The following is a 12602-nucleotide window of genomic DNA, read 5'->3' on the forward strand; positions in this document are numbered from 1 at the left end:
CTTTATATTCTGTTGTATAAAATAAGCAGCCCAACAAAATCTAAGTGTTTTTGTCTGTTTGTGTTTCTCATTTTTACGCGATGTTTTAAAGATATCAGCAGATGCCACTTCTAGCTTGCACTGCAGCAGCTATACTTATGTGTTGTCTTTCTGGTACATAGACAAGAGTCACACATGTCCGACAGGCATATCTCACTGAGGTCAGTTTTACGTTCCAGTGGTAGAAACAATAACCGAACCTCACTCAATTTGTAGCTGCACAAATGACTTTACTTAGGGCCTTAGCCGAGAGTTGTGTTTGTGTCTCGGCATCCCTAGTGTGAGCGAACAAAGAACATCCAAGACCCTGTTTCAAGATGAGCTGGTCAAACGCAGCCCCAGCACCCCTGTGACCTGCAAGCTCCCAGCAGCTTCAAACAGAGCTCTGCTGTTTGCTTCTTGATAAAATGCTCCTCTTTGTATTTGTTTCCCTGAGCCAGCGTCATAACCTGCAATGCCCCGGCCATATCTGCTAGTTTGCGGCATGTCTGGGAAAAATAACAAACAGTCTTCTCCATTATTTCCACAAACGGGGAACGAAAGGTCCTCGCCCGCCATCCCCACGAGAGGCTGTATTGATTACAACAATGCTTCAACTCAAGACAAGACCACTCTGGGGTCACAGCTATTTCCATCAGAAAGTTTGCCAGTTTAAATTTACACAGCTCCCTCATACTCTCCTCCTCTCTCGCCTCCAGTGAGACATACAGGAGAGCGGTGGAATTTTCAGATATCAGAGTGCCAGTTGTGTAACAGAGATGCTCACCCTTTGCTCTGTAAGTGGGTGTTGAGGAGCTCCAACTATAGGCTCCTCCAACTATAAGCTCCCCACTAGAGAGCCCCGACCTGCTTAGACGGGTCAAAGCATCATGAGGAGCGAGAACGAGACAGACAGAAAAATGGAGATTGAGAGAAGGAGACTAAGGGACAATGGGAAATGATGAGAGTGAGGAGTGATGCCTTTGCTTCTTTTATGTATTTCTCTGAGGTCTGCCATGCGGCGGTTTGAGTACATGAGGGCCACTGAATCACTGCAGCCCCCAGGCCTTTAGATGTCATTATAGCCAGACTGGCTCTTGGCTGGAAAAGTTTTAACAAGGAAGCTCATCAGGAGAAAAACAACTTATCTTTGTCTGTGTTCATTTGTTGGTCAGTGTCTTTCTGCAGTTTAATACGCAGCTGTAACTGTCAGAGGACAATAAGACATGTGAATGGCCGATGGGCAGAGCAAAACTAAGCCAGGATAGTTTCATGGACACCCGAGTAGTCCCCTTAAGTATCACTACTCATTCCCATCCTTCACATACTGTCAAAGCAAGATAGATAATGTTACTTCTGACGTTTACTTACTGTCCACTGGTGCCATTTCCCCATGCAAAGATCTTGTTATCCACTGTGGTGAGAAGGAAGAAGAGGACAATGTTAACATAAGACATGTTGGCCGAAATGCACCATCATCTGAAAATTCTTTGTGGACATGAATTAGCTTTGGAAAGATGATTGCTTTTAGACTAATTAAAAGTGGAAATCTTCAAAAGCTGTAGATTTTTTTCACGGAACAGCTTAGGTTGTGTGTTTTTTCCCTTTTGTCCTGAAGTGTAGAGTGAGCAGTGCCGTGTCAGCGGGTGGACCCTTTCCCGCTGTGTGAAGTTTGATTAATACAGCCTCGACAGAGAGTTCAGAGACTGGGGCCGCCTCTCACACACCCTGCTGTAAAATAATGAGCCTTCAGCGTGAAGGAATAATATACATGGGAGGGGAGAGACACTTCCTTAGTCAGAGTCCAAGCTGAATATATTCAAATGAAATGAGGAGAGGAGGTGATCCTAACTGATTAGACTTGTCTCAAAGAGAGGGAGAGGCCTATATATTTCAGCTTCTATGTACATGTATTTAACTGTCACCTCTCCGCACTAACAATCCAACATGGCACTCGACCATTTGCATACAGCTTCTATAAATACCTGGACCTCTACCTGTTCCTGCACTGATTCCAGTCATGTTAGAACACAGACAAGCCTTATTGGTCTTATGGGAACTAAAACACCAGAGGGGTAGCAGCCAATAGCAATGGACTTTACTCATCAAGCCAGCTGAGTCCTCATACATTATAGAGTAGGCTGCGTGATTTACCTAAGCTTGTCAAAAGAGAAAAATTATCAGGCAAATGCGGGGTAATAAATTGTAATCCGTGCTGCATATGTTTGACTCGTGACCCTTGGCATTTTAAGGGTTGCGTTGCATGAAGGAGTTATAGCAAAATGTGTGAAAGGAAAGAACATGACAAGTAAAATACCGCTTGGGAAACTTTGAGGAAATTTGCAAAAAGGGGGTCACTGATTTTTATGAGGAGTCCTGCAGGTTTTAGGGCCTTTATAGTAGAAAAGTTGCTGCCATCAAAAGAACAAGAATGCAAAGGTTATATACTATCTACTAAAGTTTGTAGGATTGTTTTGAAAATGAATTCGAGATTCTGTAATATTTTTTTTTTTTGCTTTCACTTATATTACCTGTTGTAATATCTGACAATAGTTCCCTTTATTACATGCAGTTTCTTTATTTCTGTATTTTACCCAGTTTTCTTGTGTGAATATGCCACATATTTAAACTAGGGGACGATTTACTTCAGTACTGTATATAGTATAGGATATATAAGATATAGTTGCAGCTAATAATCTTGTGTGCAACACTGACAGTCATCTAGGTTTTAATTGTTTTTAATATAGTGCCAAACAAAAAGGGATCTGTGGACTCGTGTATTGTAGCAAAGCTTGCATGTATTAATATATCTACAGTGATTTCCCATACTACAGAACAAGTACAAGCAATAAACAAAGAGACTGTAACTTCATCTCCGGCGCTTCTAATACGCGGGTATGTTATAACCTTTTAAGTGCTTCAGGAGAAATGCATGTGGTAATAATTCATATGAAATTATATCCTTGAGCTCTGTTCAGGACAAACAGCTCACTGGACCAAATGCACTCATTATGCTTATTATCAGTCTAAGCACTCTTTCACTGGTCACAGGAATAATAAGAAACTAAAATAGTTCAAAGAATGCATATCTAATTTTTGAAACAATAAATACATCTGGATAGCTTTAAGAAATCCTCCTATCTCCGTCGGTGATGGTGTAGCTCTACTGCTCCGACTGTTACGCATAAAAAAAAAAGATACAGAAGCAGCAAAGAGTCCAAGGTTTAGGTTTACTTTTACAAGCATCAAGAGTGCTTGCTGGAATAATGAAATAAAGATGAGAGCGAAAATGCAATGGGAATAAAGACTGTGACTGTTCCAGAGTTTTCTCTTCTGTTTTGTACTTTTTTTTTTTTTTTTTGGTATTCTTGTACTTTTTGTTTTCCTGTTTTTTTTTTCTTTCTTTCGCTCCTTTAACTCCTGAGAATTGTTATGTGGGAGTATGATAAATAGCAGTGGTTAGATTGTGTAAAACCAAAACACAAAAATATTTGCAGCCGTAGGTCTGCCGCGGTACTCTGCACACCAGCACGTTATTAGCAATATCTTTGTAAACGCCAGATTTGGGTCAAATGATACGCAACACCAAGTAGCACTCACAGTTTAGGATCTCCACTCATTTGTGTCATTTATTTAGATAGATAAGGTGCAAAATGGGATATAAAACTCCTGTACTGTAAACAATAAATAGATGATTTGGTTAGTTTTGTTACTGACACATGCTAACCGTAGATCCTGGTCTTCATAATTTGTATATATGGCCAGTAATGTGCATTTATCTGAGCTGCATCACTTTACTGTGATACAACCCTCACCTTGTACCATAGAGCCTCTGTTCTCCTCTGAGTGGCAGATGTTTTTACCCCCCTCCAACCCACTCATCCACCCACACATGCAGTTCTCTCTCTCTCTCCTTCTCTTGCTCTCTCTCTGCGGCATGAGAAGCGGCTGGCGTGGGGGCACGAAGGCCGACAGCGGTGCATCAGGCTGACATACAGAACTGATGGGCAGGGCTGAGAGCCTGCAATCTGGCAGGGTGAGTATTCACCCTCCTTTGCCCCCCCACTAGCCCCCTGCTAGCCCCTGCTGCTCCGCACCATACCCAGGCACCAGCATCCCAGCGGCTGGTGGCCCATTGCTTTGCTCCCCCATAAAAATAGCCCATCCCATTATTCTTCTGCCTCCCTGGGGGCCACAAGGTCTCCAGCATCATTACCAGGACTAAGGATCTGACTCTGCCGCCACCACTTGGCACTCCCCCCTCCTCTTCCCCTCACTCCTCTTCTCTAATTATAGGTCAAGCACTCTTTTTGTAAATTATAAAACCTTTGTTCTTATCAAGAAAACAGAACAAAAAGGAAAGATACCATGAACGGGGGAAGAGTTAGAAAGGTGTATGAAAAAAGAGGAGGGAAATGGTATAAAAATAAGAAGGGGGGGGTGGGGGATTTTTCAATTATAAAACCAAGCTAATTTGGTATGACCAGCGACTGTCATGCATGGTGACGGAGCTCCATTATGCAGTCATTTGAGCTCTTTCAAATTAGTTATGTTAATGTCCTGCGTGTGAATGTAACACTTGGATGGGACAAGATTTCAGCAATTAATTTCTACAGTCAGCGGAGAGACAAGCAAATTTATTTTCCCCCTCTCAGGGAATTGGTGGTGGAGGGAGCGAGGAGGGGAGAGAGCATTCTGGAGCAGGGAACAAGCTAAACACAAGACCTAAATAAAGCCTGAACAATGGGAGCCAATGCCTCCTCATTCATTCAATTGACAATGTTTTGCAGCTTAAACCTGTTTTATTAATTATGTTTGACATTTCCTTAATTAGTTTCATTTACACCAAATCAATCCCTGCTGCTGTACAGCGTCATTTATCATTTTAAAAAATTTGCATAGCCAGTGCTGACTTTTTCTACTTAATTATACATTAAAAGTGTCAGCCGCGCTTGCTGCCTGGCATTATCTGAGGCAGAAAGGTTTGTGGCTGGACGGGGGTGGCATTAATCATCAGGGCGGGCGCGGGCAAGGGGTGCTCCCGGTCGCCAGCGGGAGAGCCGAGCGGGGCTTCTCATTTTCTAAGCTTGATGCTTCCGGGGCCGCGGTGACCTCAATGACCTACGGGGAGAGGCAGACAAATCAACGACCTCCAGCCCCAAAAACAACTACATCTTGTTTACAAATCGCGGAGATGGGAAAGAGGGAGCAAAATCACGAAAAGAAAAACTTAGAAGATGTGTACCCAGATCCAAAACAAAAGATGAGCAGACAGCAGCATTTAAACAGGCATTAAAGGAATTTGCGTATCTTTAGATCACACCGATTCCTCTTCAGCCTTCAGCCTGCCATGCAACATTTAAAAATCTGTAATTTAATCATTAATTAAAGAAAGCCAGCTTTCAATAAAACAGAAAATGTTACAGTGAAATAATGCAAGCTTTTGATTTTGCAAAGACTTCATAATCAATAGTAACGACCATACGTTTTCCACTAAAACTCCAACAGCAACTCAGGTGGCTGAGTCAACTGGCTGAGTACGGCTATTACTTTCCCTTCAGCAAGTTTGTGAACACAGAGCGAACTGACAGCTCAAATACCTGGCAAGCTCACTCCTGAGTAAATCTTCTGAGTGTTGAGGTGAACATGGCTTTACAAATCACCCATTCAGGAACCGAGACAGAAATTGGCAGGTAGGCAGAGCCGTGGTGTCAGGAGTGAAAATTACTCTGAAATGCGGAACACAGTGAGAGGCTGAGTGAGTGAGTCTCTGAATGGTGAAAGCTCTGGGTGTCACTGTGTACTATGTTCACATGGGAAATCAAACAAGTGTATTTTGGAGGCGAGTCAACACTTTTGTCCTTTGGAAAATGAAAATATTTTGTGTCAATTTAAATTCAGAGAGGCCTCAGGTATTGCCATATACTAAAAAAAAAGGGAAAAAAGTGCAGCACATATCAGAGTATGAAGAACACTCATGCACAAGTGAACTGATTACTCTCACAGTGGTAGATTACTAGTCTGTTCTGTGTAGCAGTTCTCGCAGTAAATTAATCTTTAAAAAAGAAGAAAGTTAATTAAGTAGATGCCTTAAAATGCACAGTGATAAAACCAGTCATTCTTAACACGAGGTGAGCAGGAATTAGTGGGAGAGACATATTGAATCCTGAAAAGCCTGAAAAGAAAAAGTCCATCCCAAGCCAATGAATTCTTTAAAAAAGTCCCCTGAATAAGCTGTATCAAGATGTTGAGATGGCTGTAGCCATGGCTTTGCTTGAAACATCCTTCAAGGGCAGCACAAAAGAGAGGCGGACAACAAAGAACCCGATGAAGTGGCTAATGCCCTGGCATGCTCCAACAGGAGCAGCAGAGGGGCGGCCGGAGGCGGCTACATGTGCACGCCTCGCTGCCCCGTCTGGCCACAGCTGAAGTACTAACCATCCTCCCTGGGTCTGTAGATTGAGAAATACAAAAGCAAGAGGTATACTTGCAATTGCAACCGCCAGATCAATATTGGAAAAATAAAAAGGAAAAAAAGTTGCCATTGCTAATAGACAAGGGAACACTCAAGAATTAATTCTTAAAATGTGAGGGGGGGATGGAAAATCTGAGCATCACACATTACTCTAAAAAAAGTTCCTCATCAGCATATTAATGATGGCATATTGACTGCAAAAGTTTCTATTATTTTAAAGTAGTTGAAGTAATCCACTGACTCTTCTCACTGATGAAAATATTATAATTTATATAAGTGATCACTCTAAAAACTAGAACTTTCCTTTCTCTACAGCCCCCTCTCTCAAACATCACCATCAATTCCCCGACCAAAAGTACCCCTTTAAATGCAAAACATTTCTACTATCAAGGATTACGCTTCCTTTCAGGATATATGAAAACCCCTTTGAGAAAATATGATGATGAATTCATGGGGCCTAAAACTCTGGGGTAGTTTGTACATTCGCAAAAACGGAAGGAGGGGAGGAGAAAAATCACCTATTTGGATGGCATACATTACCATTACTCTTGCATTGTGTCTCCACTTTTCATAATGACGGGGATAAGTGTCCTGCTCCAAATGCGTATCCGCTGACAATAGAGGCAGACATTACTTGGTTAAAAGCTCAGGGTCCTGTGGGTAAAGAGGCCCAGAGAATAAAGAGTATCCGTCATGGCTAACGAGCTATAAGGATAGCACATTGCCTTTATAAATCACTAGATCTTGCTGTTTATTTAAATTCATTGGTGCCTCATTATAACTGAGCTATGCACCTTTAGGTCCGAGTTGATTAGGAGTGCCATAGCTCAAAATGGCTTTTAATTCAGTGAAACGTAGCTCTGACCTTGGTGCCGTAACCCTGACTAAAACACGCAGCGACTCCCACATTAATAATGATGCTACCTTTACTGGGCCGCAGAGCTGTGCCGCTGCTACTTAAAATATGTATTATTAGTTACCAGCGACGGCACATTTATCACACCAAATTACCCTTCGGTGTAAAACTGCTTAATTCTGGGTCCCTGTACCCCTCTGCACTATTACCTGCTCTTTAGAAAGGCCTGGAATTAAATGTAGGGATGAAATGTCAGGGTAATGGGGAAGAGGATGCGGGTCGATGGGATGCACACTTGATCATTCCCTTGTGGCCTTCTCCACATCCAGACGGTATACTGAATGTGTCTTCCTCATAAAGGAAGTTTCATTGCGCCTTGCTTTGCAGACCTTTGAAGATGTAAATGAAGGGTGTTTCTTTGGAACATACTTTACGCTGTTCATTAAAATTACATGCAACACATTATCCACTCCGTGTGAGCTTTATTTTCTAGGTATCAAGATGTCATGAAACATTTAGCTCATGAACACAAACTTTGGATGAGCAAACAAAACCGAAGCAACTCCAAACTTTTTATTCACCAAAGCATTTCGGCGATTGACACGGTTTTGCTCGCAAGCGCGCACACAATCGTACCCACCTATTGTAGATTCAGAGAGAAGAAACCAGCCTGCAGCCACAAAACACTTGTCATTGTTCGTCCCATGTGTGCACACACCAGAGACTGATTACTTTGACCAATCGGCTAAATGATTAGATCAATTAGGTACTTCAGAGTGGGCATCAACAGCGGCTTGCTGCTGCTTCATGACCTGTGGGACCTGGCCCATCAGAACCGCCTCATTAGGTCTCTGGACTCTGCCCAAAACTACAGCACAAAGACAAAGACAGAGGGCCAGGAAGACAGTGGGGAGAGCGAAGGAGAGAAAACTAAACTTCAATAAATGAATTAGATGCTATCCTACAGTAAAGTACCTCTGGGATCAATTGTGTTTATGTGGTTCAACATCTCCAGAACATGTAAAAACAATACAAAGCGATCTAACAGATACATAAGTGGGAGTGTTTTGAGTGTTAGCCATATAATCCATTGTTATAAGACCAGTGGGAATGCACTGGTATACAGAAATTTCTTTTCTCCTAGGAAAACATCAAACAGTCCAGCAATAATTTAGATTACCAGGGACAACACTACGTGGGGTTTGCAGAGGAACACAGACAGTGCTGGCATAAACACATTTCTCATATCAAACACAGCCGTACTGTACATAAATATATGCACAATGCATTAATGGTTGCAGCTCATCTGAGCAAGTGGCAAGGCTGGAGCGGCGGGGGAAAAGAGATGTTACACACATTCCATCAGATGTCGAATCAATTAGTCACGACCATCTTCCAAAGTCAGAAATAACCACTCGTCCCTCCCGTCTCTGGGGAGCCAGGGATGGGCCCGGGCAAGAGAGGAGAGCTGGGGAAAGGATCCAGAGACTCAAAGGGGGGTAAAGGGAGGAAAATGAGAGAAAAGGAAAAAAGGGGGGGATAAATAATGCCGTCTGTTTTACACCGCACCGTCTAGCGACTCTATTTTCACTGCTTTTCCGTACATGCAGACAATTCTACACTCTCAGCGGAAGTGCTTTGCATATCAGAGGGCACTCTTTTTGCACACTGCAAACACTCCGGTCATTAACATGTGATGACATTATCTTCCTAATCGCACTACAGAGGGCCTCCTTTATAATGTATACAACACAACGGTAACACCGACTCCAACCCTTTTTTTTGACAATATGATGGTTTTGACTGGGTTTCTGTTTGTCTCTTTTTCCTCGCCACAAAGCCTTTAATCTTTTAATCTGGAGCATAAAGCACGTATATACAGCTCTGAGATCACGTGACCACCTTGCTAAAAGGTAAAGAGACATGATTATTCTGCATAAAGGGAAACACAATGGAGATCGTTTCCCCCGCAGGCTAAAAATAATTTAATCTGTCGTGTAGATGCACAAATAGCAGCCTTACACCTGAATAGCACCCATTATTACCCGATGTCTGAAGTTGGTAGCCGATAAATCTGTTTCTCCTCATCTGTGCTGGTACGGAGAGGAGAATCTATTGTATCTCCTTAGATTTCCGTCTTGCATTGGTAATCTCTCCGAACCACCAGATTAGAGCAATTTGTGTATGGACTGAATAAACCATCTAAAATGTTTTTTATTAATATCTGTGTTTTGGAGGGAACTACAAAATGTATTATCTGAAATGTTTAAAGCGTGCATTCACTGTTAAAAGTTTTGTTTCAGGATTATGGCTGACAAACATTACAGCTGTGCTGCACAAAACAAGTGCTCCACAAATAGCTAATATAAATATAGTTGCACAGAGAAACACTGATGCTCTCGCTGCTTTTCCTTCTGGCCTAGGATTTTTATTTTTTTTTTCTTCCACAGCCAGGTAACCTTTTTCTTTTAAGTTTCAACGGTGAAATACGTCTAATAAAGCAAAGACAGCCGCTCCCCACTGAGCGCAGCACTAACCAACCCTCTGGGTGTAAGTGTTGTTGTTTGCACATGGCCTCAACCCCTAGAGGCAAAACAGGGAGGGGGGGAACTTGCAAGACAGAGACAGAGAGGGGACTGTGTTGAACCCGAAACTACTGCAGAGGAGGCCACAGACGTCCCACAATCCCCTCTGATTCCGTTACTTTCTCAGATCGTTGAGAGCGCTTCTTGTTGTTATGGCTTGGCAGTGGAGTATCGGCAAGAGGCATCAGAAAGCTGTGGTCCCCGCTCCGAATCCGCCACATTAGATGGCGTGTTTGTGCCCTGGGGATCGCAGCGCCTCAGCCTGTGTTTGGGGTACTTTGTCAGATGACTCAGTGTGTGTGATTTATGAGCTCTGGAAAGGTTGCATTTCCAGCACGCATGGACGTCCGCATGGTAAATGGAGAAATTCTGAATTTATTAACATACAATGAATGATGATTAATGTTTTGGTATAGATCATGCTCTCTTTTCAGATGTCTCAGTGTGGGGGTGATATATGCAGCCATAAAATGATATGTATGTACTCAAAAGCACATTGCATGAGTGTCGGGTCCATGACTCTCAAAACACATTTACTGTATGCCTGTGTGATGACAGTGTTGGAAGGTTTCATAGTGTTGTCCGACCTCCATGGACATTTATATCCACATAGAACGGAGCTTTCTCGAACATGCACTATCCTCCACACAAAGTGAACTGTTCCCTTCTATAGAAAAATCTCCTTGCATAGTCAATGAGGGAATGTATAAATTAAAAATACAAAAAACTGTGAGCAAAAGAATGCAATTTAGACCGATATCAGGACACATTTAGAGATCCATTCATCAAAATCCCCACCATTATTAACTTTTGTATTCTACAACACATCTTGTGTCTCCCTCATCAGCTTTTTCAATATCTTCTCAAATACATTACTGCCAGTGTCGAGCGGGTATGTTCACCCTAGGCCAATTACTGCAGTGAACCATAAAGGTAAGCGGTGCTGAAGAAGGTTTGGTCATATATTTGCCTTTGTGTTCCAGCCAGACCCCCACAGTGGAAGCTGGAAAATACGGGGAATGTCAGACATCTTTCTAATCGCAATGACAACAGAGGAATCAATATGCAGAGGCATGTTTCTGACAGCTTTTTCGGAATACGTTTATGTAGGCGAATGCGAGTCTGCCCACATGTTTGCATCTCAAAATGGCGAATCAAGGTTGACTTCTACTTATGCAATGACCTCACCATTTCACCCTTGGAATGAGGTTGAACGCTGCTGTATGCTTGCACGTGAGACAGAGGGAAAAAAGAGAGAGAGAGAGAGATAGCTAGGTAGAGTGATCATTCCATCACACAGCTTAAAAAGTGTGTGTATGCATACCTTGATGTGGCTGTAAATAAATGTGCACTTTATCGTGCCTGTGTGCGAGGGGGTTTACCGGGCAAGTATGAATGCAGCATGAACGCGGTAAGAGTTTGTGCATGTGCACGCGCACGTGGTGGTTAACTTCATATGTATGTGGTTGCTGTCAGAAGACGCTGACTGGTGATGAGGGATGGAGAGAATCAGAAACACATTGGGCTGGGAATGGGGTGTGAGCCGCAGGGTCGCCCTGGCACAAAACACAACTGCCTCTCACATCATTACCCTCATTCCCCTAATGCGCACAACACTTAGAGCTACAAACAGGCTTGACTCCGGAACACACACATAGACACGCTAGACCAACAGATACACGCACTCACACATATAAAGTGACGTGTGCCTCTACGCACTCACTAGCAACACATAATGTGATTTAACCTATCAAATAGTGTTGAGAAAACTTTCTCTTACGTGTGACGGTGACAGAAACTCTCGAATAACTTGACAAAAAAAACATACAGATGCAACAATTTTGACATTGCACTATATTAACAGGCTGTTTGGAGGCGAGTTGTATACTATCCTTTTCACACTTTCCCACACCCTCAGATCTTTGCTCATTCTGAAAACACATGCAGTACATTTGAGACGAAAAAAAAAAAAAAAAAAAAAGATGATAGCCATTTCAGACACAACTGAGCTCCACTAGGAAAAGTGTACCTATTCAAGTACGGGACCTCCATAACATCACAGCAGTTTCACACTGTAACGGATGCCTTCCTCCCTTCTTGCTGCATGAGAGGGTTTAAGAATGGTGGGATCGGGGGAGCAGTTGAGCAGAGAAAGAAAAGATAAAGGGAGAGAAGAGAGCAGGAGATACGATGCAGAAGAGTGGAAGAGAGAGGTAAGCCAAGCATAAAATAACTTCAATCTAACATCCTCTCAGTGGGGCCGTAGGAGGCAAATAGCAATCCCACCAATGCCGTGTACTCAAGGGGGTTCCCCCCACCTCTCATTGACCCATGGAGAAGAGGATCATGGGAGAGAAGGGATGAGACAAACCCACTTCAATTAAACCACAGCGACGTCTCGTCAGCACGGCAGATGAGGTGTCAGAGAGTTCAGCCGTGGATACATCACAGAAAAAAAAAAAAAAAAAAACAGTTCCTGGCTCAGCACAGTCACGGTCTTGAACCTCTCTTTTTTTCTGTTCGCCTATTGTCTCCTTCGCCTTCTCCACGACTTTCTCTTTCAGTTTATAATATCAATATATATTTTTTTTCTTTTTGCTTTCCTGCAGGGTCAGTTTGCCGCAGATGTCAGCAGGCCCACCGGTGTCCCTTCTCGCAGGCCTTTTAG

The 12602-nt window shown here is 42.9% G+C and overlaps 1 protein-coding gene across 1 annotated transcript in view; it reads right to left on the reverse strand.

Moving 5' to 3' along the window:
- Positions 1 to 12602, reverse strand: part of LOC311493190 (uncharacterized protein) — a gene marked incomplete at both ends in the record, with an annotated part of 214019 nt that overhangs the window by 171047 nt on the left and 30370 nt on the right. The window contains one exon of the mRNA XM_084551751.1: positions 1390 to 1432. Within this exon, the coding sequence (XP_084407877.1) occupies positions 1390 to 1432 (43 nt within the window). The remainder of the gene's footprint in view (positions 1 to 1389; positions 1433 to 12602) is intronic.

This window comes from Chelon labrosus (genome assembly GCF_963514085.1).
Source record: "Chelon labrosus genome assembly, chromosome: 9".
Taxonomy (NCBI): domain Eukaryota; kingdom Metazoa; phylum Chordata; class Actinopteri; order Mugiliformes; family Mugilidae; genus Chelon; species Chelon labrosus.